We start from the raw sequence: 26,398 nt of genomic DNA, 5'->3' as shown, positions 1-26,398 counted from the left end.
GGAGCTTGCCACAGAGCCCGCTCCCAGGAGGGGAACTAGGACCACCCATCCTGGGTGATAGGAGACTCACTTTTCATGCTGCCCTTTTTTGCCATAAACAAGTTCTGCCCAATCTTAAAATAAATAGAATTGTACAGAGAGTTATCTAACAGAACCGCAGATAGGTGTCTATAAAGATACGTAGTTTTTTTTTTTTTCTTTTTAAACAAAGCAAATTATAGAGAAGCAGAACCTGAGCTAGTAGATAAGGAATTGTCCATTCCCAGACCTGCTCTGATTGTTCACCTTGCTCCTTGCCATTTGGATTACTTTCTCCTTCTTACGCTTTCCATGTAGAAATAATTATCCTTTCTCCCAGGGCTATGTGCTACTGTTGATCTGTTATCGTTTTCCCTTTGAGACTTGAGTTTGCTGTTTATTTTATACCATGTCTTTATGAATGGACTTCCGTGTGCTCATGTGTGTGTTTGGGTTGGAGTTAGGAGAAATAGGTGGTGATGGTGAAGGAAAAAGAGAACGAGAGAGAATGGGGAGAGGTCACTTGTCATCATAAAGGTTGTAGCAGGAGAATTCAGCCTGCAGGATTATCAGCACAGGTCTTAGGATGAGTGCAAGTTTAATGTGAAAGTTAGGGCCTCCAGAGCTCTGCTTTCCAATCACCCCTCAAAATCCTGTTGCTGTTACTATCACAGAAAGCTATATGTGCCCTCTGAATGGCAAAAGCCATGCTTGGGCTCCAAAAATTTGTAGCTGCCAAGAAAAAAATCTAAATCATGCCTCTCTTCTTAGAGAGTTGATTCTTGTTTTAAAATTATTCCAGTTTTTATTATTGGTTATTATTATTCATTACATTTATAGTTTGTAGATCATAATTTCATTGCATTCCAGCTAGTTGAAGCAGAAAGTGATGTATTGTGAGACATTAACTAACTGGCTGACAGAATTGCCAGGAGGGCTGAAGATAAGGGAGCTAGGTTTGGCCTTCCAAGGATGACTCTCAACTCAGCTCTGCAGAGCCCAGTCCCAGTGGAGCTGTGGCCTTCTACAGTCAGGGAATTCCCTCATAAAATGGGAAGCTACTTCTCCTGCCCCAACACCAGAACCATGACACCACTGCCACCCCTGGGAAGTTACTTCCGTCAGGAAATTGCTGCCACTGCTACAACCCACTGCCCTCTAGAATTCATACCACCAAGATGGCTGATCTATGCTTGCCTTTCAACATTATGCAGCTGGTGATCAGGGACAGGGAAACCAAATGGCTCCAGCCATGCTTGCCAGCAAAGAGAACAGGCACACGAGCTGTGTCCCCTGCTGCCTTCCACATCCCTCAGGGGTGCGGCTGAAGGCTGGGCCATGCTGACATCCGAACCCTCACTGCAAGGTTGTCTGGGATGAACAATTTTAAGTTTCCAACCTCTGCAATACAGAGAGCATTCTAAAAGGTGATTGGATTAAATGCTCTGCAAACAATTATGGATATGAAAATGCACTTGTCTTGAAAAGGCATATTTACAAACTGTATGCAAGAGCAAAAAATTGTTTCTTTTGGAACCCAAACAAATGTGCATTCAAAAATAGATAAATTAATAATGCAGGATTGTTCCAACAAGGGTTTATAGGTACTAAGATCAACACAAAATAAAGGGAGATGAGAATTCAATATTTCATCTATTTTCAACACAATTGTATCTATTTATGTGATGTCCAGAGCATGTTCATCCGTATATCAATTAGGACATGGAGAAGAGCAAGACAGCCCATTTCACCCACTAATGGCCCAAAAGCTGAGGGACTGCCCTGCTCTGAAGAGTAGAACTGAGAAGGGAAACTGTCATATATCGTCCATGGACTGGGTCAGAGATGTGAGCAAAGTTATGAGGGGTGGTGCACGCCAGTAATCCCAGTGACTCGGGAAGCTAAGGCAGGGGGATTGCAAGTTTGAGGCCAGCCTCATCAACTTAGCAAGATCCTGTCTCAAACAATCAAACAAACAAGACTGAGATTGTAGCTCAGTGGTAAAGTAGCCCTGAGTTCGATCCCCAGTATCTAAATAAATACATAAATAAAAGCTGGACATGGTGGCACACATGTAATCTTAGTGGCTTGGGAGGCTGAGAAAGGAGAATCACAAAGTTTGATTCCAGCCTCAGCAACTTAGCAAGATACTAAGCAATTTAGTGAGACAGTGTCTTGTAATAATAATAATAGGAGCTGGGGATGCAACTCATTGCTAAAGTGTCTCTAGATTCAATTCCTACTTATAAGGGGACTAAAAACAAGAAAAGAAGGAAAGAAAGAAGGAAGGGAGGGAAAGGGGGAGGAAAGAAGGGAGGGCGGTGGATGTAGAGTGTTCATGGCCAGTTGGGAAAATTGGATCTGCATCCAGGAACAGATGGAACCAACATGCTTCTGAAAAAATATGAAGGCTTTCATCCAGGGAAGAAACACAAAAGGGAAACCAGAGCATCTTCTGCCTCTTCCATCATTTGAGAGGCCATCCTGGGACACCTGGATGTGAGGGCGAGCACATCCTTAGGACGCTGCTAAGACAGAGTAGGAATTGTTGACACTGGGGCAAAACTGTGTATGCACAGGAAAAGAAAAGCCTTAAAAAAGAATCTCTGGGAACTCAAAACATCAAATGACCCAAAAGACCATAAGGCACACTCCTCTGAGGCTTTCCAAAGCTGGAAGGCTGCTCATGGAGAACAGCATTCCTTCCTGGGCAAGCCTTCTTTGGGAGGCTGAGACAGGAGGATTGCAAGTTCAAGGCCAGCCTCAGCAACTTAGCAAGGTCCCAGGTAACTTAGCAAGACCCTGTCTCAAAATAAAAAATAAAGGACTGAAGATGTGGCTCAGTGGTTAAGTGCCCCTGAGTTCAATCTCCAGTACCCCAAAAAGAAAAAGAGAGAGAAAACAGGATTCCAGAAACCACAGATGGCAGAAGGGACAGAAGGTGCTCAGGAGCAGAAAGACAGCAGAGATGATGAAGAGGGACTCCTCACAAAGCCTCACACAACTGTGAAGAAGATTCTGAAGTCCACCTGAGAACCAAAACTTGAACCAGGAGCTCCTACAGAGCTCCGTCCCTTTGTGCCTTGACGGGGAGCAGAGCTTCGAGTTGTCTATGACCTGTAGCACAGATGTGCACTGTTCTAATCTTTTTACTCCTTATTAAGCATCTCCTACGTGTTAGGTAACACAATGACATAGCTCTGGTTCTTTAGGGGGTTATAGTTTTATGAAGGCCTCAGACAAGTGAAGAAGCAAATACATTGTAACAAGGGCAACGTAGAGGGTTATCCAGGACATCTGCCCAGAGTCAAGGTGGGGGGATCAAAGGCCAGGAGGAGGAAGGGAAGAGGAAAGCCATTATCATGACATTTCTCCTCTTGCCAAGGGCTGCCTGTGAGATGAAGCCCAGAGTCCTTGGCCAGGTATCCAAGGCCTCCAAACCCAACCTCTCCAGTACCTTCCCATCTCTCTCCAAGATGTGCTGTCCATTCTGGTCAGTGTATTCTTCTACTCACCCTCCCCCAAAACTCTTTCCTGGACCTTCTATTGTCCCTGCCGTAACTACTCCATGACTTCCCTAAAGTTTCTTAGGCTTTCGTGAATTCATCCCAAACCCCTCTAGCTCCTATAATGAAATATCAATGGAGTGGTTTATACCACCTTTAAAACTTAGCTATATAGTAACTTGAACTTTAGTGACTTCAGTGATGAGGCCCTAGATCAGAAGCAGCAGACGCTTAGTGGGAATCTGGCAGCATCCCATCCTTGGGGAGTTTCCAGTTTAATGCTGGAACCCGGTGGATCAACGGGGAACTCAAAACATCAAATGACCCAACCTCTGAAACCATGAGCCCCAAATAAACTTTTCCTCCTCTAAATGCAGACTTTTGTAGGCTACCCTGGGGCCAAGCATGTGATACCATCAGAGTCCGAAGGAGAGCACGGTGGCAGTGGCAGATTTAGATGGAATGGAGGACTTCCTGGGAAGGTGGCACCTGCAAGCTAATCAGTGCAGAGAGAACTCCATGATCAAAGATGCCAGGCGCGGAGACAGGAAGGAAGGTGGTGTCCCTGGGGAGCAGCTGTAGGCTGGTGGCCGATACACAGGAGCAAAGGCTGTGGTAACGAGTGTGGGCTGGCGGGCTGTGGCCATCTGCAGAAGGACCTTGTGTGCCACACTTGGAATTTGAACTGTATGAGAGGAGGCCAGCCAGAGAACATGCAGGGAGGGGTGAGGCCTCTCCTTTATGTTTGTACTTGGTGTTACTCAAGGTGGTATTTGGCCTTCAAACAGCAGCCAAATGCTAAACATCTTGCACCCCTTCTCCTATTTGGGTGTCTCAGCCCAATCCTGAAAGAGTCCGCTTTGAGATGGCACAGAGGTCCCGGTCCCAGGCAGCCCTGGGGTTTTCTCTCCTAACCACTCCCCAGGACATTGAAAGTGACCTCCCTATGTTGGCGCAGGGCAGCGTTAACATCTGCAAGGCTCCCTTCACTCCTGCTAACCAAAGCTCCATCTTCAACCTGGTCTCCACTTGGGGGTGCAGTAGGTGGGGAGGACTTCATCTTCCTTCGTCTTTCCAAAGTGTTTGTAGTCACCATCCACAGGAATCTGACTTAGCTTGGCACAGAGGTTTAGGTGATCCCTTTGAAATGATTGGTGCCTTCAGAGGCTAGCAATAATGGCAGTCCCCATCACAGGGTCACATCTCAACATGACTTGTGTGTTTTCTGGGTGATATTTGATAAACATTAGAAAGAGAAGGAGACTTCAGCATCCTGATGCCGTTTCTTTGCTAAATTATTGCTACGCTGTTGCCCCCTTCATAGCTCAGACAAAGTCAGTGCAGGGTGCCTATGGCTCAGAATGTTGCCCCATGTCTCTCTTCCTCTCATCTGCCAACCCAGCAGGACTCCCAGCACCCCAAAGTTCTGTAAGTCTCCATTATGAATACTCCATCAAGCACTAGTATGGTTTTTTTGGTGATAGTTCTCTTTTCCTGTCTTTGGAGATTGGCAGAAGGCTTCCCATTCAGAATAAAATGTGCAATTTTTATTATAAATTAAGGTGTTTCTAGGGGAGATCAGTGAACCATACCAAGCCTTCAAACATCCCCCATTACCTTCAAACATCCCCCACTAAGTCTGTGGTCCGGCACACCTTTGCCTTTTAGTGACATAAGCCAATTGGTCTCTTGAGATGGTGGCACATTTCCCTGGTTTTCAAGATGAGGCTTGGCCTTGTCCCCTCCAACCTTATGGATTTTCACAGCACCTGCTCTTTTTTTTTTTTTAAAGAGAGAGAGAGAGAGAGAGAGAGAGAGAGAGAGAGAATGAATTTTAATATTTATTTTTTAGTTATCAGCAGACACAACATCTTTGTTTGTATGTGGTGCTGAGAATCGAACCCGTGCCGCACACATGCCAGGCGAGCGCGCTACCTCTTGAGCCACATCCCCAGCCCAGCACCTGCTCTTTTTTTATCTCAAGGCAACCCCTTCCAGGAGCTCCAGCCCTGGGTGAAGAGCTGGGGTATGCCACATGCTTAGGAACATGAGCTCTGAGGCAGGGGATTTGTAATCCCATTCTTCTTCCTCATTTTTCTACTTGGGGATCTTAGATCAGTTACATAATTTAATTTCTCTGAGCCTCAGCTTCTCCATCTGTCAAATGTGGACAGTAGTAGTTATTCTACAGAGCTTGAGAGGGATCATGATGGAATGTAAGCAACACACCCATACCGAGTGCTCGCCGAGACCCCACTGCTGTTATTAGACCACATCCCAGGACTAGGAGTGGGGTTCCTCCAACTCCTGCTAGAACAGAGGACCACAGTCTGGGGACTTACGAAAAATGGAAATTTATTTCTCTGGAGGCTGAAGTCCAAGGTCAAGATGGCTTCAGGCTCGTTGTCTAGCAAGGACCCACTTCCTAGTTCATAGACAATCAACATCATCGTCTTCTTTTTTTTCTTTTTTTAATTTTAATTTTTATTTACACATGACAGTATATTTATACATTTTTATTGGTGCACTATAGTTGGACATAATTATGGGATTTGTTGTTACATATTCATACATGCACACAATATAACAACATAATTTGGCTAATATCATTCCCCAGCATTTCCCTTCTCCCTCTCTTCTTCCCACACCCTGGTCCCTTTCCTCTACTGATCTCCCTTTGACTTTCATAAGATCCCTGCCACCCCTCCCCCCACTTTTCTTTTCTTTTTTCCTCTCTAACTTCCACATATGGGAGAAAACATATGGCCCTTAATCTTCTGAGTTTGGCTTATTTTGCTTAACATAATTCTCTGAAGTTCCATCCATTTTCACGCAATTAACATAATTTCATCTTTTCTGTATGATTGAATAAAACTCTGTTGTGTATACACACCACATAGAGTAGACCATATATCCATTCATCCATTGATGGGCCTGGAGGTTGGTTCTATAGTTTGGTTATTGTGCATTGTGCTGCTATAAACATGGGTATGCATGTGTCACTGTAGTATGATGACTTGAATTCTTCAGGATAAATACCAAGGAGTGGTGTAGCTGGATCATATGGGGATTCTGTGCCTAGTCTTTTGAGGAACTTCCATTCTGATTTCTGTAGTGGAACAATCATCTTGCTGTGTCTACATATAGCATTTATGAGGGCTCCCCTCATGACCTAATCACATCCTGTTATGGTTTGGATGTGAGATGTCCCCCCAAAAAACTCATGTGTGAGACAATGCAAGAAGGTTTAGAGGAGAGATGATTGAGTTATGAGAGCCTTAACCCAACCAGGGGATTAACCGAGTGGTAACTGAATATGGGTAGAATGTGGCTGGAGGAGGTGGGTCATTAGGTAGCTTTGGGGTGTATATGTTGTATCTGGTGAGTGGAGTCTCTCTGTGCTTTCTGATCATCATGTGAGCCACTTCCCTCAACCACACTCTTCTGCCATGATGTTCAGCCTCACCTTGAGCTCCAAGGAATGGAGCTGGCTGGCTGTGGACTGAGACCTCTGAAACCATGAGCCCCAAATAAACTTTTCCTCCTCTAAATTGTTCTGGTCAGGTCTTTTAATGACAGTGACAAAAAAAGCTGATTGAAATGCCTCCTGAAGACCCCATCTCCAAATTCTATCAACTTGAGGATTAGAATCTTAACATAATAGTTATTTAAGCAAACAAGCAGTCAGTCTATAGCACATTCACCTTCCTTCCCTTATTCTTAGATACGTAATTTCCCCTCTGTCTCAAACTTTGATTCAGAGCAAAAATGGACAGAGCCTGTGTGCTCACCTCACTTTCTAGCCAGAGTAGCCCAAGTGACAGCTCAACCCTTCCCAGGTCATGGAGCCAGGTCACTGCTGCTGCTACCATTGCAACATGGAGAAGTCCACTGGCCATGTTGTTCCTTCAGGTTCCGGCTGCTCCAGTGGCTGCAAAGAGACTGGATAGTGCAATTCACAGTGCAAGAAAGCTAACCACCATCAAGGGGCAGACTCAGGCCAGAGGGAGATGAGGATGGGAGGGGATTCTTGGGTTCATTCTATTCCCTTTCTCTTCCTGGATAGACTCTTCCAAGACACAGTAGTTCACACATACTCTCTGAAGACATCCCACAAGATTGAGCAATTGGTGGCACCTGTTTCAAGCTGTGACTGGACCAATAACATACTCCCATAATTTATCTCCCTGCTTCTCTGCCTCCCTCCACTTTCCCCTCAAACTTCTGCCTCTCTGGGATTGCATGCTACTTGCAATCTTCTGCCTTGACACTGCCTTTTAGAAAGCTTGGGTCAAGACAGGAAGGCATTCTTTTCCCAGCAGACCTGGCAGGTTGGCATGAACTTGAAGCAAAGTCATATGACGACAGTGATGAGTAGAGCACAAGGAAGTCCCCATGCTGTGGCCAGCCTCTCCAACATAGCAGTGCAATTTGGGTTTGAGCACTCTTTTCTCTGTGAACTGATTTGCTTTCTTATGCCTTGGTCATGGTTTTACTTGAGTTCACGACTCCTCGACAAATGGTGGTTTTCATGTTTTATCCAAAACTATGATCTTCCTCAACTTCTCCAAGTCAGACACAACTTTCTTCATTTTGAAAACAGAATTTCCACACCAGGCATGGTGGCACACACCTGTGATCCTAGTGACTCAGGGGGCTAAGGCAGGAAGATCACAAGTTTGAGATATTCCTCATCAACTTAGTGAAACCTTGTCTCAAAATTTAAAAAAATTTAAAAAGGGCCGGGTCCAGGCATGATAGCACACACCTGTAATCCCAGCAGATTGGGAGGCTGAGGCGGGAGGATTGTGAGTTAAAACCCAACCTTAGCAACTTAGTGAATCAATTTAGCAAGACCCTGTCTCTAATAAAATATTAAAAAGTGCTGGGGATGTGGCTCAATGGTTAAGTGGCCCTGGACTCAATCCCTGGTTAAAAAAAAAAAAAAAAATGCTGGGGATGTATCTTAGTGGTTGGTAAAGCACCCAGGTTCAATACTTACAGATTAATTTTATAAAGCCCTTCCAAAGTTTCCTAATCCAGAAAACTGGTGGTACTATGGCATCATAAAAAGAAAATTAATGAGCTCTGGAGTCCCATGAAATTGGACTTGAAACCAAGCTCTGGTACCTGTTAACTTTGTGACACAAACAAGTGACAACTTTGGTGAGCTTGTTTTATCTAAACTGGAAATACTGATGTCTTCCCCACAAAATTATCGTGAGCATTAGATTGGATCATACAATAGTAGTGCTCAATAAGGTTGGCTTCTTCCCTTGACCCCTAATCACCAAGCCTGTGCTTCCTAGGGGCAGCTCTGAGACACAAAGAAAGTGCTCTGGACTGGACATGAACAGACATGGAGGCTATCCCTGGCTCCCTTTCTTCATCATAGCATGAGAGATATGAATTCTGTTCTCCATGGTCTTTTGGGCTAATGTGCACATAAAAGAGACAGTACTGGTGGAAGTCTCTTAAAAAGGAGTACCTGACCTTAAAAAAAAATTTTATTTTTACTTAGCAGGTATTTGAGGCGCCTTTGCATTGTGTTTTAGTCAGCTTTTCGGCTACTGCAACAAAAAGCCTAACAGGAACAGTTTTAAGGAGAAAAGGTTTCTTTGGGGGCTCATAGTATCAGAGGTCTCAGTCCATGGACAGCCAGCTCTATTCCTCAGAGCTTGAGGTGAGGCTGAACAACATGGCGGATGAAGTGACTAAGAGAAGCAGCTGGGAGCATGGCACCGGGGAGCAGAGAGAAAGAGAAAAGTCTCCCCTCATGGACAAAATATAAACCCTCAGGGCATTCCTCCTCTAGCCACACCCTACGTGCCTACAGTCACCACTCGGTTAATCCCTACCAAGGAATTAATGCACTGCCTAGGTGAAAGCTGTCCTATCCCCCTCATTTCACCTCTAAACCTTGCATTGTCTCACACAGGAGCTTTTGGGGGACACCTCATATCTAACCATAACACAGTGCATCAGGCTATGTGCTAGGCAGGGAGGATGCTGTAGGGTATAAACTAACAGCCACCCCTCTGCCACATCGTGTTTTGAGGAGGCTGGGGCCAGAGCCTCCATTTTTTCAGAGGGTGAGAGGTTCTTTGAAAACCTTCTCCTCATGGGCAGACCCAGCTAATTTTAGCTTGACTCCCTTCTGTTATAAGCTTTCTTCCAAGGCTACTTTCTGGACTATCTGGGATGAAGCCACCCAGCAGATGGTAAGAATTTTGTTCCTCTAGACCCTCAAGAATGAGTACTAGCTCTTTAGTTGAGCAACCTTACCCAAATTCCTGAACTCCCCTGAGCCCATAGGAACATATAGTGGTAGTATTTCTTGTACCTGATACAACAACCATTTCATCTCTCCACCATTGTGGGGTGGCAACCTCACCATCTAAAGGACTAGGGAAGCTTCCAGAAGCCATCCTGGGGGTAATTCAGACACTGTGGACTACAAACAGCAAGACCGGATGAACCTGAATCCTTTAATAAAATGTTCATAATGATTCTTGGAGTTGTAATCTCTCTCCAAGAGAATGTGAGCTTCTCCTAGGTAAGGATATGGATAAGTGGCACATATCAGCTGTGCAAGCAGCAGTCACATCAACAAATAGGAGTTTGTCCATCAATGAATGAAGAAAACAACATTCTAAGCAAAGTGCAATGGTATATATCCAAAAAATTGGTATAGCATGTTCAGGGACAATAAGAAATTTAAAAACAAAAGAACTGTATAGTGAGAATTTGCAAAGAAGAATAGTACTGCCCTGATGATGAGGATCTTTTGTGGTCATTTATCTATCTATCTACCTATCTATCTATCCGTGGAGCAATTTTAGACTTACAGAAAAACGGGACAGAAAGTACCGTGTTGCTACATAGACCCTCTCTTATTGCATCCCCTCCCCACATAGTTACCCCTGTTAAATCATGCTTTAGTGTGTTCATATGTGACAGGTGATGAACAAATGCTGATACACCATTAACAACTAAAGTCCATAGTTCACCTTAGAGTCCACCCTTTGTGTACTATGGTTCTGTGGGTTTTGTCAAATTCATAATGTTGTGTATCTGCAATTACAGAGCACACAGAAAAGCTTTGTTGCCTTAAATATCCCCTGTGCTCTGTCTTTTCATCTCTTGCCACCTCCCCTGGAATTCCTGATCTTTTCACTATCATTGTATTTTTGCCTATTCCAGAATGTCATATAGTTGAAATCACACAGTGTAGGCTCTTTCCAGACTGACTTCTTTTTTTTTAATATTTTACTTTTTTAGTTGTAGTTGGACACAATACCTTTATTTTATTTTTATGTGGTGCTGAGGATCGAACTCAGGGCCTCACACATGCTAGATGAGCACTCTACTGCTGAGCCACAACTGCAGCCCCCAGATTGACTTCTTTTACCTAGCAATATGCATTTACATTTCCTCTTTTTGTGGATTGAAAGCTCCCTGCTTTTTATTGCAGAATAATATTTCATTGTATGAATGTACTTCTGTTTATTTATACTTTCCTCTGTTGAAGGATATATTGGTTTGGGCAATTATTCATAATTTAGGTTTGTGTGGGCAAATTTTCAATTCGTTTGGGTAAAATACCAAGGGCTGGAACAGGATCATATTGTAAAACTATATTTAGCTTTGAAAGAAATTGCCAAACTGACCAGGTGTAGTGGCACACACCTGTAATCTCAGCAGCTCCAAAGGCTGAGTCCGGAGGATTGCAAGTTCAAAGCCAGCCTCAGCAACTTAGTGAGGCTCTAAGCAACTTAGCAAGACCCCATCTCAAAATAAAAAATAAAAAGAGCTGGGGATGTGGCTCATTAGTTAAGTACCCCTAGGTTAAATCCCTGGTACAAAAAAAAAAAAAAAAAAGAAGAAGAAGAAGAAAGAAAGAAATTGCAAAACTGTCTTCCAAAGTGGCTGTGCCATTTTGCATTCCCACCAGCAATGAATAAGAGTTCTGTTGGTCCATATATTCACCAGCATTAGATACTGTTGGTGTTTTGGATTTCAGCCATTCTAATGCTAGTATAAGAGTACCTCATTGTTTTAATTTGTCACTCCTGCAGGACATGATGTTGAGCATCTTTTCATATACTTATTTGACATCTTTATGTCTTTGGTGAGGTTTCTATTAAGATATTTTATAAATTTTAATTTATTGTATTGGGGAATTAACACAGGTGTTCTACCCCTAAGCCTACATCCTAGTCCTTTTTTAATTTTTATTTTGAGGTAGGGTCTTACTCAGTTGGCAAGGCTGACCTTGAACTTGTGATCCTTCTGCCTCTGTCTCTGAAGTTGCTAATATTAGAGATATGGTCTTGCCAGATCTTTTGCCCGTTTTTAAATTAAGTTTTCTGTTTTCTTATTATTGAATTTTGAGGGTTCTTCAAGTATTTTGTACACAAACACCCTTTATCAGATAAGTGTTTTATAAATATTTTTTCACCAATCTAGACTTGTCTTTTTATTCTCTTAATAATGTCTTTGCAGAGCAGAAGTTTTTGTTTTGTTTTGTTTGAAGAGCGTACTTTTTTTTTATTTTAATAAAGTTCAGCTTAATAATTTTTTCTTTCACAGACTAAGCTTTTGTTATTGTATCTAAAAAACATCACTACTCAACACAAAGTCATCTCAATTTTCTCCTATGTTATCCTCTAGAAGTTGTATAGTTTTGCATTTTATATTTATATCTCTGAGTTTACTTTTATAAGGTTTATGTCTTGATTCATTTCTTTGTATGTGGATGTCCAGTTATTCCAACCCCATTTGTTGAAAAGACTGTCCCTTCTCCATTGAATGGCCTGCGCTTTCTTGTCAAAGATCAGTTGACTGTATTTCATGAGTCTCTTACTGTGAGTACATTGTGTTCCATTAATTTATTCTTCTGCCATTACCATGTGGTTTTGATTAATACAGCTTATGGTGAGTCTTAAAATGGGGTAACATCAGTCCTCTGACTTTGTTCTTCAGTATTGACTATTCTGGAATCTCTCTCTCTCTCTCTCTCTCTCTCTCTCTCTCTCTCTCTCTCTCTCTCTCTCTTTTTTCTATATAACTTTCTAATCAGTTTGTTGATATTCCCAAAATACCTTGCTGGGATTTTGGGGGGACTGCATTAAGTCTATGGATTACGTTAAAAAGAACTCATTTTTTTTTTCATGGTGCTGGGGATTGAACCCAAGCTCTCACACAAGCCAGGCAAGCACTAAGCTACAGCTCTGCCCTTTCTATTCTTTTTATTTTGGGGGCAGGGTCTCCCTAAGTTGCCCAGGCTGGTCGCAAACTGCAATCCCCCTGCCTCAGCCTCACATGTCAGGTCTCTGGAATTATAGGTGTGTGCCATCATACCTGGCAAGAACTGACATCTTGTTGGGCACAGTGGTGCACACCTGTTAATCCCAGAGGCTGAGGCAGAAGAGTCACAAGTTTGAGACCAGCCTCAGCAATTTAGCAAAGCCCTAAGCAACCTAGCAAGATACCCTTTCAAAATCAAAATAAAATATAAAAAAGGCTGGGGATGTAGCTCAGTGATAAAGTGCCCCTGATTCCAGGCCAAAAAAAACAAAAAACAAAAACAAAAACACACAGAAACCCCTGACATCTTGATAGTGAATCTTCCTACCCATGAGTAAAGAACACATCTCCATTTATTAGCTCTTCTTTGACTGCTTTCATCAGAATATTTTTAGTTTTCTAATATCAATTTATTTTGCACATTTTATTAGATGAATACCTAGATATTTTATTTTTTATACTAATGCAAAGATGTTTAGCTTTATAAGTGATTATATGTTAGAGAAGTTGCTAAGCTGGAAACTAGTATAATTCATTTGTTTTAAAGAAGAGTATTCTACTACCAATGTGAAAAATGTGCAAGATTTGGGTAGATAACCCATTAGATATTTTTTTTTAAATGTGTACAAGCAGAAGCAAAGGTCTACACTAAGGAAGTGGTGAAAGATATGGAAAAGAGTTAAGTCCAATTTTAGAAATAAAGCAATAATAAAGATTTTTTTTTTCCTAAGAAGCCAAGCATTGACAGACTTCCCAACAGCCTTGAAGAGATTTCAACTACTCTAATCTTACATCCCATGGAGTGGGCATTTAATGACTAATGTCCATGTCAACTAGCTGACCCATCCGTTTATCCTTGCCCCTTCTTCCAACCCATCATAACCCCGATTTTGTACAGGTGTCCTCCTTTCCCTCCTGGCCAAGTATTATAAGGGAAGCTAACTCCAGCCGTGGCCCAACTGGTCTTCGGGAAACCCCAGCCTCCAGCTAGGACTAGCTCAGGAACAGGTATATGAGCCAATTCTCATCAATGAGACCAAAGGGATAGGATGGAGACATGACCTAGAATTTTTTTTCTCTGTCAAAATGGAAAAAGGCACAGGAAGAAATGGTCTCCTGCCTTGTTCTGAAGTTGTCCTGTATCTTTGTGACTCCTACAACTGCTGTAGCCATATTCCTATCATCCCATGAATGAAGCCAACTGTAAAGATGGTTTAGCATGGGGATGGTGTTGTTGAGTTGCTGAATCAAAAAATCCAAGTGTCTTGGTTATTCTAGGTGGATTTCTTTTATTTCTTTATTTTATTTTTGTCACTGGGACTTGAACCCAGGACCATGTGTGTGCTAGACAAGTGCTCTACACTGAACTACATCTCCAGATCCTTTTATTTTGAGACAGTTCCAAGTTGCCCAGGCTTGCCTCAAATTTGCAATCCTCCTGCCTCAGTCTCCCATGTAGCTGGAATTATAGGCAGGGAGTTTCCACTCTAAGCTTGAGGGGGATTTCTAAAACTTAAATCTGAAAGTACCCTAACTGTTATACTTGCTCTTACCTAGTAGCTGAACTATAGGGAGCTTGCCTGCTATCCACCCTCCCCTCTGGGGTTGCTAAATTCTTTCTTAGTATTTCGTTACATCATACCCCTAAGGTAGGACTTTGCCTTCTTCACTGCTCTATCACCTTGCCTAGAATCTGACATTTAGTAGGCACTTAATAAATAGCTAGTGAATCAATCAATAAATGAAAAACCCAAGGGCTAAAATTTGAATAACAAACAGTCTAGCTATTTTTCTACCCTCTTCTTTTTTTCCTCTTATTAAGATTTACCACTAATGGGGCTGGGGATATAGCTCAGTTATTAGAGTTCTTGCCTTGCATGCATAAGACCCTGGGTTCAATCCCCAGCACCACCAAAAAAAAAAAAAAAATTGCACTAGTGAGTTTTGATTGATGTATGCCCTTGACAAATGCAAAAATTATAGCAAGAAATAAGTGTATCAGAATAGCGTGTGCATTTGCTATATACAAAGATTAGTAAAGCATATGATGTTTTTAAGGTTCCCTATACAAAGTCTCCTAAAAGAAACTTAATGGGGGACCTACCTCTTTTAAAGAATTGTCCTGCTTCTTTCTAGTGGGCTGTAAGGACCATCTAATTTGATAACCTTTTTTTGCCCTGGCTGCCAGGAAGCTCAGGTCCTGATCTGATGCGAGCTCCCAGTAACTCTATTACACTTCAGAATCAATGCTTGCTTCTTCTTCCTTTCCATGGCTTTGCTTTTCTAATTTTAGTTGAATGACCTTATTGTGTTTGGCTTTATTGTAAGTTGCTTCAAATCCTTTTCAGAAAGAGGTGCATATAAAAAAAATTAACAGCTCAATTCTAAAAAGCCACACAGAGCCCGAGCTGGCACCACTTGCTCTTTGTAATAGCCTGGGAGGGCCCCGAAGTAGCCTGGTGCTTTATCTTTACAAACACATGTCAGCCAGTGCAGCAGCGCTCACCGGAGATCTCAGGAGACAAGGGCAAAAATCACCCGTCATTTTCTACTGAATGGGTGTCTGGAGGACCATTCAGGCTCCTAGTGGCTGGATTTTGGGGGAGGATTAACGTGGAGAGCCCTTGGAAAATCAGTATCGCCCCTGCCTGTACCGGCTATTGTTCAGAGGTGAGTGTTCCGTCTAGTTTTGGAGGTAGACTCTCTCTCCTGCCTGGCCCCTGGCCCCACGGGCTTTGTGTGTAGGATCCTGTGCCCTTTCCCCAGACTCTGGGCCACAGGCCTCTCCAGCCAGCCCTCTGTGCCAACTGGCAGAGGGTGCTCTTGTATAGCAGATCTGACTCCCTCCCCACACCAGCTCCTGATGCCTCTCTGCTCCAGCCAGCGACCTGGACCTGCTGGGGCTCTGGAAACTTCTGTGCATGGGGGATGGTGGGGGGGGCGGTGGGCATATTGCTGTCCCCCCACCCAAAGCCTGGCCTAAGGCCTCCCCCAAACCACTGCTGAGCTGGCTTCACTCAGCTTCAAGCTGGTACACCCGTCTGCACTCAAATTTCCCTGAGTTAAACAGTAGAGGCTCTATATGTGCTGGGGACTTACAGGTTTGGTTTGCTGCTATCATATGGTACATGTGTGTTCACAGACAGTTAGGGGGAGGCAGAGAGAGGAAAACAGGGGTGGAAAGAGAAAGAAAGGACAGACATTGCTTTCTCAGAGCTCTGCAATAATAGATTTCATGATTTAATTGGAAATTTAGTAAATCTGCTAAAACATTTAGTGGTTTAAATTTTTCCTGTTCTGCAAAGAAACAAAGCCTTCTGGTTTACCCTGTGTCTTTCAACAACTTTAATTTCATTTGTAGATTACGGATGGAAGTAGCATTTCCACTCGATTGCATACTGGGCATTAAGAAGACAAAAACCTTCATTGTTTGCAGCCCTTGGAATTTTTTTTCAGACATTAAGCTGTAGGTGGCATTCTTTATACCTGACATCAGAGCACTTTTGTCAGGCATTTAGTTGACAGGATTTACTGCAAGCCCATCCTAGGTGTGTGAAGCGGGGACAACAAGAACATATTTGGTTCAGGTGGGCACCGAGAGGAGAGCACGGGCCGACCAGCCCGATCGGGTAACCGCTGCTTTTCAAACTGTGTAATTAAAGATCTTTGGAGTTCTTCGAAGGGAATTAATTAGTAGAGAAAGGCTGTTTTGTTTACAGTCTTTATCATCAACATAATCAAAAGCAAGCCTTGATATTGGTGCAAATTGGACTGAATTCTCCTGAAGCCAAGATTGCTTCATGCAGAGCTTTTCTTGTTTTCTGAGGTTTTTCTACCTGTGCATTAACCATTAACTTGCCATCTGATGGAGGTGGGGGACAGTGAGGGAGCCATGTTTCAAGGGTGGGGTAAGGGAAAAAGGCACCCTCAGTTGTCAAAACACCCTGGGGCCCCTGCTGGGTTCCCACCTGTGTGTAATACATTGGCACAGTGGGTGTGTGCACAGGTTCACCTGTCTCAATGGTTTGTCCATGTTAGACTGTGTTTTCAGTTCTGGACCGCAGCACCCATAATGTCCTAAAGAAATCACCTGGCAGTGGGTCACAGCCGATGTCATTGTACCAGCCTGGTGGCATCAGAAATATCTGGATGCTTCATAATAAATGCACCCAGGCCAGAACCTCCTGGGATCAGACTCTAGAATCTGTGTTAACTCTGCTCAGATGCTTCTGATATGCAGCCACACTTGGGAACCACTGGTCCTACAGTTTGTTGACCTTTTAGTGAGAGAACATGAGCATAAATTGGAAAGGGAAGGGCGTCCGGGGAGATACAAAAAGTCCAATTGCACCATATGAGACCTACGGCCTCTGACTACAGACTAAAGCTGCTGGAGGCAGAGCCACTCTGTCCAGCAAACCCTCACTTGAAGGACAATGCCACACACCTAGTCTGAGCAATAAGGGCCATTCTCCAGGCCAAGAGAGGCTGCAGGGCAGCTGCAAGCCCCACAGCTCCTCTTCCCCCAGGGATTCCATTCATGGTGCTGGGAAATGTTCCAAAGGACCAGCCAACTCAGGGCAGGGTCCTAGTTATGGTATCATTATCCAAATTGTGAGAACTAGGTCTTGGTAGGGTTTGCGTGTAATAAACCCAAATCCATTTTCTTTCTTTTTTTTTTTTTTTTGTACCAGGGATTGAACCCCAGAGAGCCACATCCCCAGCCCTTTTTTACATTTTATTTATAGACAAGGTTTCACTGAATTACTTATGGCTTCACTAAGTTGCTGAGGCTGGCTTTGAACTCACGATCCTCCTGCTTCAGCCTCCCAACTGCTGGGGTTATAGGTATACACCACTGCACCAGGCCCCATTGGATTATCTCTTTTTTTTAAATGTTTTTTCCCCCACCCAAACTGGAGATTGAACCAGGGGTACTCTACCATTGAGCTACATTCCCAGCCCTTTTTATTTTGCTTTGAGATAGAGTCACTAAATTTCTGAGGCTGGCTTCAAATTTGCAATCCTCAACTCGACATGGTGGCTCAATCTCAGCAGCTCAGGAAGCTGAGACAGGAGGATCACAAGTTCAAAGCCAGCCTCAGCAAAAGTGAGGTGCTGAGCAACTCAGTGAGACCCTGTCTCTAAATAAAATACAAAATAAGGCTGGGGATGTGGCTCAGTGGTCAAGTACCCCAGAGTTCAATTCCTGGTACCAAAACCAAAAAATTTGCAATCCTCCTGCCTCAGCCTCCTGAGTGGCTGAGATTACAGGTGTGCACAACTTTGCCCCACTCATCTGATTATCTTGGGGCTAATAATTTGGCTCCTGTCTTGTCTTGGTCATGACAAGAGCTCAGAGAATTCTGCCTCAGTTGCCCCGCATTGTGCAATCCTGTGCAATCCTCACCCACCATTTTTTTTCTGCATCTTATAGGAAACCTAGTCCTAGCACTTTGATTTTCTTTGCCATGGAAAGCTTTTATTAGAAAAGTTACATAAGTATGCTTTTTTAAAAAAGATTTTTTAAACAAATAGAGGTGTAGTTGGGCCTGGTGGCATAGCAACTCAGGAGACTGAGACAGGAGGATTGCAAATTCCTGGCTAGCCTAGGCAATTTAGTGAGATCCAGCCCTCCAAAAATGAAAAGGGCTGGGGGTGTATCTCAGTGGTAGAGTACCCCTGGGTTCAGTCTCCAGCACCACACATACACACACACACACACACACACATACAAATAGATGTGTTTAAAGTGGGGAATGAAGTTCTCCCTATAATCTTAGCCTTCAGAGATAATCCCTGTTAATGGTGTCAACTACCTGAATTTGAAAGATGTGGATGCAAGGGTTGAGAGAGGTGAGCTCAAATAGTGACTCTGTGACAGAACAAGGGCAGGGATTTCTGACCCCTTTTATCAGGCCTGGTTCTATACTCTCCTCTTTGCAAGTGACCTCTCCCAGAAGCCCAGGAACTTTTTGTTGCATCATCAAATTAATGACAAATCCATCTGTCAGGCATCAGCAAAGGTGATCAGCACACTGCCCTGGGAACAGGAAGCCACACCTCAAAACCAGATTCTTCCAGATTATAGGCAACACACCCTGTGACAGATTCCTCCTCCAAGCCTCTGGCCTTTATACCCATCCATTTCCCTTCACTTTTCTGAACCAAGTCCCCAAAGGTTACAGATTCTCAATGAAGAATACTCCCTAACTGCTGGGGCCCACAAGCAGAGCAATGGCAGCCATCTTGGAAACTGCCCACGGAAGAGCCTAGAGGCTAAGGCAGGCCCAGGTGCAGCCCCGGCGGAGCCCACTGTGCTATTCTGAGCCATCTTCTAGAAGCCTTTGCATTTTCCCCCCAACATTCCTGGAGAACTTGTGCCTACCCACGATGGTCCTATCTTTTTAGATCTTACAATCTGATGAATGTGTTGGGAGTGGGTATAGAGTTATAAAATTAAATATCCTGATTCCCAAGCAATGGAGGGGGATCCAGGAGCAGTTTGGTCACAGTGGCGATGGGGGTGGGGAGCTTCCCACAGCACTGCCAATGACGGTGGTTTGAAGTTTCGGGTGGTGATTCATTTTGTACAACTGACCAGTCAGAGTCACACTCAGCCCTGTTCTCCACCCTTAAGGAATCTAACAATAATAATCACCATGATATTAACTATCTCATTTATGCCTCACATAAATGACTAAATCTACTTTAGCACAGTGTGTTATCATCCTCCCCCATTTTATAGATGAAAAATGAGACTCTCAGGAGTCACCCAAGGTCACAGGGCTAGCTACAAACAATCAAACTTCCAATCCAGGTTGATTTAGTTGCAAGGGCTGAGAGTTTACAAATGTAAGTACAGACCTGGTGTCAAATCAGAGACCATATTCTCCATATGTAAAGGCAAAGCTTACAGCACAAGGCAAGATCAGCTAAAGTAAAGTAAGACAGGTTTCCTACTGTGCCTGCCAGCAAGTGGATGCCCAGCAAGGCTGTCCACCTGTTGTGTTGGGCAGAACTTTGGGGGAACACCATGTTAACTGAGCACATGACAACACAGTCTCAGCTGGGTGTAAGAATCTGCTATTCTGCCTTGGTGATTTATTTATTTTGAGTTTAATCCCCATTGCCCCTTGGAAAAATAATCACAATTCTTTTAAAACTCTTTGCCAATAGTTCTGTTGACTGCAGTAATGTATACTGACCACAGCAATTGATAAAGAAATAAAGGCTTCTGTCAGATCTCAGGATGGAGGGAAGCCAAAGGGGCACCAACCATCCGGAGAGAACTCACCAGCTCAAAAGTGATTTTCAGGACAGCCAAGAGCCCAGATGCTTTCTTTTCTTTTCCTTTCCTTCCCCCAATCCTGTTTCTTCCCCGCCACCCACCCCTTCTCTCTCATTCTTTCACTGTTTCAAAATTCATATCAATAAAACTAAGTTCCTCAAGTGTCCCTTCTGAGAAATCTATTGCTTTTGAAGCTTACTCTGATCTTCTCTCTGCTTGTGCCATTGTTGGAAGAGACCTTAGTTTTCATTCTTTTCTCTTCTGTGGTTCCTCCCATCTCCCTAAATGTTTTAGCATCTGTTAATCCCAGTTGGAAACCTCAGCAGATAAAGTCTTGTTCCATGTAGATTGCTTCAAGAACAAATAGAGGGTTGCAGATAATTCAGCATTTGGTTTCAGGAGGGTTTAGGGTTGGGGCTGCAGAGGACAGCACCTCTTCCTCCTAAGCAGCCAGTTAGAGCAAAAGCAGAGTAATTCCCAAGCTGGGGTGGAATGCATGTAGATCAGGTTCATTTCCAGAACGGCGGCCGCCTGCATTTGGGTGATTTTAGAAGCCACCATGACAGCAAAGTAGTTTTATGCATAGCGGCTTAGCAAACACTTTGAGAACTAGTTTTGCGAAGCTATCAGGTTGAAAAATACCAAGTCACAAAGTTTTAATGAAAGTAAGTGTGGATCAACGTATCATAAAGAGCATCCAGGACGACTTAAAAGATCCTTGGGTGGAAATTAGAATGGATCTTCGGGATTTATGTGGCAAAGCCTGTCTATTTTGACCTTTTTTCCGTTTCATATTAAGGGTACTGAAAGTGTGTTTTGTTTGGGGGCGGCTGTGGGAGGACAGCAGCTATTGGTGCTGTTACAGTGATGCCGCTACTGAAGTTGAGCTGCATTAATTGACTGATAAGGGCCTGGGCATCAAATAGCAGAGAGAAAGGCCATCGGAGATTTTCTTGCTTTATTTCTCTCTGCACTTCATTTACATCTTAAGCCATATTGGTGATCCAGATTTGAATAAAGCCACAGCTTAAGCAGTGATTAGATCTCAATAGCTTGGATTTTCTATGAAATTGCTGCATTTTTACTACATGTATTTAGAAATACTGGTGAAAACTGACACCTTGGGTAACTTTATCATTTAAAATGGAGCTTCGTGTGGATAAAAACCCCAGCTAAAATGGGGGTATTAGTTGCCAGGCCTTTGACTCAGGCAGTGTCAGGGGTTAGAATTAGACAAAAGCCAAGCTCAGCACGACTTGGGCCAGAAAGAATGCAGATAAGTCAACCCACCACCTTCCTCTAAGCCTGCTCCCCCCTCCCCCGACCCCCCAAAAAAATGTTAATCAAAGCAATGATCCCATAACCTGAAGAAAAATAAGGAAGCCAAAAGGAATATATAATGCAACAGGGAGCTTTTTTTTATTTTGAGTTTTTTATTTTAATCATAAAGCAATATTTTTAACTCTAAGGTTAACCTGCTAATCCTTAAGCTGGTGACATGACAGTGTCAAATGTGATGGGATTTTGTGATTCTCATTATTGTTATGTATTGTTCTTTCTCTGGCATTCCATATTAATATTTATAAATGCCCTTTTTATAGAACCAAGAGGACCAAAACCCATTATTAAATTTTTAAAATGGACAAACCACGCATCCAATATAGTTGATTACAATTTAGAACAAAAAGGATTTCAGTAGTAATCCACTTCTTGTTTCTCGTTGTTGTTGATTTGTGTAGACAGCAGAGCTCCTGATGTTATTTTTTTTTTAACTACTGTTTGCACAAAGTAACATCCAAATGACAGAATAACAGAATATTGATTGTACTCCCCAAGAAGAAGGTAAAAATACCATATGCAGGTGAGAGGTCATAATGGAGAAAAGGTGTGCATTTAAAATGTTAAGTCAGCCACCAAGAGCAATGGCAAAATGAAAGAATCAACTAAATTTTTTTAAAGAGGGAAGTTGTTCATTAGGTTGTTTTCAAGCACCTTGGAAGGGCTCACATGTGCAAAAGAGGACTCTCCATAAGAAAGAGAGGTGAATCAGTTATGCCATATCTAACCAGAGAGGAGAGTCCAACTCACCTTAATCTACTCAGCCCCTCTCCGTTCAGTGCCCTGGGATGTGATCAAACATCCTTTGGAGGCAAAAAAGAAAAAGAGGAGCGTGCTCTCTTCCCAGCTCAGGGACCTTGCTATGTCCTTAGCTGTGGGTAGCTAAGAGTAGTCTTCAGCCTCAGAGAAGAACATTTGTGGAAGATGTGTTATGGCTGCCCGGTTCCACCGATTCCTCAACCTCCACAAGGGCGATTTTCAGGAGTGTATAGGAATAGTTAGCCCTGGCTTCTGGTTTTATAATTAAATAGCCAATGAGGGGAAAGAGTAATGTCTTTGCTCATGAAGCCAAGAACTGAAGTAGTTTTGACGAATTATTAGGAACACCATAACTCTTATACTTTGGGAGTAAAGGTATTGGTTTTCATGGGCGCCATTTTTAGTCCTTCTTATAAATACCCTCCCCCCCACCCCATTCAATACCCCAAATCTGGACTTCAGATTCTTAGTCCTGGCTCTTCTCCTTCACACTAAGTGATGTTGAGCTAGTTATTTGACCAAGTTTCCTTGGTTATAAAATGAGAAAACTAACACCTAGTTCATGCTGTTGTGAAGAGTAAATGCATCTTGTATAGGGCCTGGCATAAAGTAAGCCTGCAAGAACTTGTATCTCTAATTAGTAACATACCTCTGATTTTGGAGGTTTGGAACTCTGTTTGTTTTTTTTTTTTTTAATTTGTGGATAGTTTTCTCTATATCATCCTCTTCTGGTTTGGGAATTGCCACCCACGTATGTGTGTTTTTGTAACTATAAATTTGTACATTCAAAAACTAAACCAAGTCAGGTATCTGGGGACCCAGGTTGCTTGAAGAATTCCAGATCTGCTGGGATAAAGCACATGGGCATTTTGTTTTAAAGACATCTAAGTTATTTTCCAACACCAACAAGGAAAGAGGAGTCCAAATTGATGCCTAGTGGTTCTGACAGTTATTCTATTATAGTGCAGAGTTACGGCCCCAGAGGTGGCGACTGAGCTCTGGTTGAGGAGTATTGTGTGATCAAAGCAGCAATGGTGTAACTCAACTCCAATGAAACCCAAGTTTGGTGGAGCAATGAGAAGGCTATTTATTCATTGTGACCAGTCTGTATAGAAACTGGCCTCGCCTTCTGGGGAAACAAGTCTTATGTTTCAAACATGTGTAGTGGCCTTGCTTGGCAGTAGGGCATATGCTAAGGATGCTGGTTTCGCAGACCTCCCTGAAGCTTATCAGCTTCCCCCTCCTTGAAGCCCTGGATGCCCTCTCTAAGCAACCTCCATTGAGCTCCTCCTGGAGGGGGTCCTCCTAAGCGGAACTGGCACTGTCTTCCTCCTTCCCGTGGAGGATCCCCTGCCTCTTTTCAGGCTCTCCTCAGGCAGTGCACAGGTGGGTCCCTCCTCTCTCTCACTACTTGCTGCTCCCAAACTAATGTATCAGAATTGACCTGTCCTCTGGTCCATTCCTCAGGAAGACCCTGAACAGGAGCACTCTGGGAGGAAGCTGGGTCAGCATGGAATACATACACTCAATGAAGGGCACAAGCCTAATGTCACGGTGACTTACTCTCCCTCAGAGCACTTTTCCTTTGCACTAGACCCTGTGGTGTGTGTGTGTGTGTGTGTGTGTGTGTGTGTGTGTGTGTGACAGAGAGAGAGAGAGAGAGAGAGAGAGAGAGAGAGGTACAGGGGATTTAACCCAATGGCATTCTACCACTAAGCTACATCCCCAGCCCTGTCCATTTTTTATTTTGAGACAGGGTCTTGCTAATTTACCCAGGTGACCTGGAACTTTCGATCCTCCTGCTTCAGCTCCCCAAGTTGCTGGAATTAGAGGCATGGGCCACCATGCCTGGCTATTTTTCTTTTTCTTTTCTTTCTTTTTTTTTTTTTTCTTTGAGGCAGTTCTTACTAACTTACTCAGCACACAGTAGATACTCAAGAGATGTAGTTTTGATAAAGGGATGAGTAAATAAGGTGAGTCCAAGCAAACCACAGCAGCGCTCATATCAGATTATCATAGCTTACTATTTACTTAAGCCCCCCTTAGCACCCCAAATAACACAAACATAATACAACAGCTGGGCATGGTGGCTCATGCCTGTAATTCCAGCAACTCAGGAGGCCAAGGCATAAGTGTCATGAGTTTGAAGCCAGTTGCAGCAATTTAACAAGGCCCTGAGCAATTTAGCGAGACCCAGTTTCAAAATTTAAAAAGCCAACAGGGCTTTTGCTTCAGCTACTGAGTAGTTGCTCCCATCTTGGACATATTCTTCTGTTTCCCAGGTGTATTAGTCCATTGTTCATTACCATAACAAAATACCTGAGGCAGACTACTAAAGAAAAAAGGTAAGCCGCAATGGTGGTACACACCTGAAATCCCAACAATTTGAGAGACTAAAGGAGGAGGATTATTAAATTCAAGGCCAGCTTGGACAACTTGTCTCAGAATAAAAAATAAAATGGTTTGGGAACCCCCGGATTTGATCCCCAGTACCAGGAGTAAAAAAGGAAAGGAAGAAGGGAGGAAAAAAGGAAAGAAGTATTTAACTTTCAGCTCTAGAGGTCCAAGGGCCTGCATCTGGTGATGGCCTCCCTGCTGGCAGAGGGAGTTACATGGTAAGATTGGGAGCACATGTACATGTCCTGGTTGTCCCTTTTCTCATAAATCCACCAATATTCAACCAGGCCCCACCCTGATGACCTTTTCTAATCCTTATCACTTCCTAAAGTCCTGCTTCTAAACATTATAGTTAGATTGTTTTCACCCTTTTAAAACCCTATAATGGAGATTAAATTTCAACATACGAATCCTTGTTCATATGCTGAAATTCAACATATGAACCATATCCAAACTATAGCACCAGGTGACCCATTAGCTCTGATTCAGACATGCATAGACTTTCAGAGATTCCTGTAGAGAAGAAGAAAGGGAGCCTTATATCAAGGCAATCAGGTTTTTTTCTAAAAGGAAGATTTAGGGCCTCTCATACCTGGAGTGGACAGGTCAATAGTCCCCATATTTACCCTGGCTCCTCATAGGAGACCAAGTCATTTTGAGGAAGTGGCACCAAAAAGAGACGTATCTTAAAAAAGGGGCTCAGGGTCTATAATCCTAACTACTCAGGAGGTCGAGGCAGGAAGATTACAAATTCAAGGCCAGCCTCAGCAACTTAGTGAGACCCTGTCTCCAGATAAAAAGGGTTGGGGATGTAGCTCAGAGGTAAACTTCCCTGGGTTCAGTTCCCAATACCACAGTTAAAAAAAAAAAAAAAAAAGCTGGAGGAAAGAGGGTGTCCTGGGTCCTAGTCTGCCAACGAATTCTGTTTGGGTTTGTTCACCCTCTTTTCTGAAATAGCTCATGCAACTGTGATTTTTTTTTTTTTTTTTTTTTTTTTTTTGCAGCCTGATGCTGAGACAAGCGGGCAGCAGAGGCAGGATCTCTAAGGCAGAATGTAGCTTCTGGGACTGAGCATCCACCCCTGTGGAGCCCAGAAAGAGTCACACCTTTGTGGGATGCGGATTCTTTCATTGGCTTCAGTGCAGTTAATTATTGCAAAGCATTTGGAACAACTGCAAGATTTGGACATCATTTTTAGTTTCCCACTGAATCAGATGAAAAAATTAAGCTTTTAGCAACATCTCTGGCTCAAGAGTAAAATTTGCAGTGTGAAGTTTTAATTTTTTTTGCAAAAGCCGTTATTTCTTAAGATGACTTTTTTTTTTCCTTGTTATGGTACTGGAGATATAACGCAGGGGCACTCTACCACTGAGCTATACCCCCAGCAACCCTTCTTTATTTTTATGTTGAGGCAGGCTTTTGCTAAGTTCCTGTAACTGGCCTTGAACTTGGGATCCTCCTGCCTCAGCCTCCTAAGTTGCTGGGATTACAGTTATGTGCTACCTTACCTGGTAAGATGATTATTTTTGTTTTATTTTTGGTGCTGGGAATTGAACCCAGAACCTCACACGTGCTAAGCACAAACTCTACTGCTGAACCACACTCTCAGCCCAAGCAGGATTGAACAATGAGTAAATTTATTATTTCATATAACAGGGACAAAAGATACAAAGCGAGTTCTAGGGTGAGTTGATTCAATAGCTCAAAGATGTCATCAAGGACCCAAATATTCTCTCCACTCTGCCCTCTTGCCTGTTTGCCTGACACTAGGGCCAGAGGT

General features: G+C 43.2%; 1 protein-coding gene across 2 annotated transcripts in view; it reads left to right on the top strand.

The window, feature by feature from the left end:
- Tmem260 (transmembrane protein 260) overlaps nucleotides 1-25,898 on the top strand; it is a 100,151-nt gene extending 74,253 nt beyond the window's left edge. Inside the window, exon 17 of one of the 2 annotated variants that reach the window (XR_011706649.1) lies at nucleotides 25,623-25,643. Coding sequence is in view for 1 of the 2 variants with exons in the window: in XM_071608019.1 (XP_071464120.1) it covers nucleotides 25,623-25,664 (42 nt within the window). In the remaining variant the exon portion in view is untranslated. Of the gene's footprint in view, nucleotides 1-25,622 lie in introns of both variants that reach the window. The other variant, XM_071608019.1, reaches the window with a different exon arrangement.
- Nucleotides 25,899-26,398: the final 500 nt, after the last annotated feature.

This window comes from Marmota flaviventris, chromosome 2, assembly GCF_047511675.1.
Source record: "Marmota flaviventris isolate mMarFla1 chromosome 2, mMarFla1.hap1, whole genome shotgun sequence".
Classification (NCBI taxonomy): Eukaryota; Metazoa; Chordata; class Mammalia; order Rodentia; family Sciuridae; genus Marmota; species Marmota flaviventris.
Note: the sequence above shows the minus strand (reverse complement) of the source record. Positions and strands in the feature narration are given on the sequence as shown.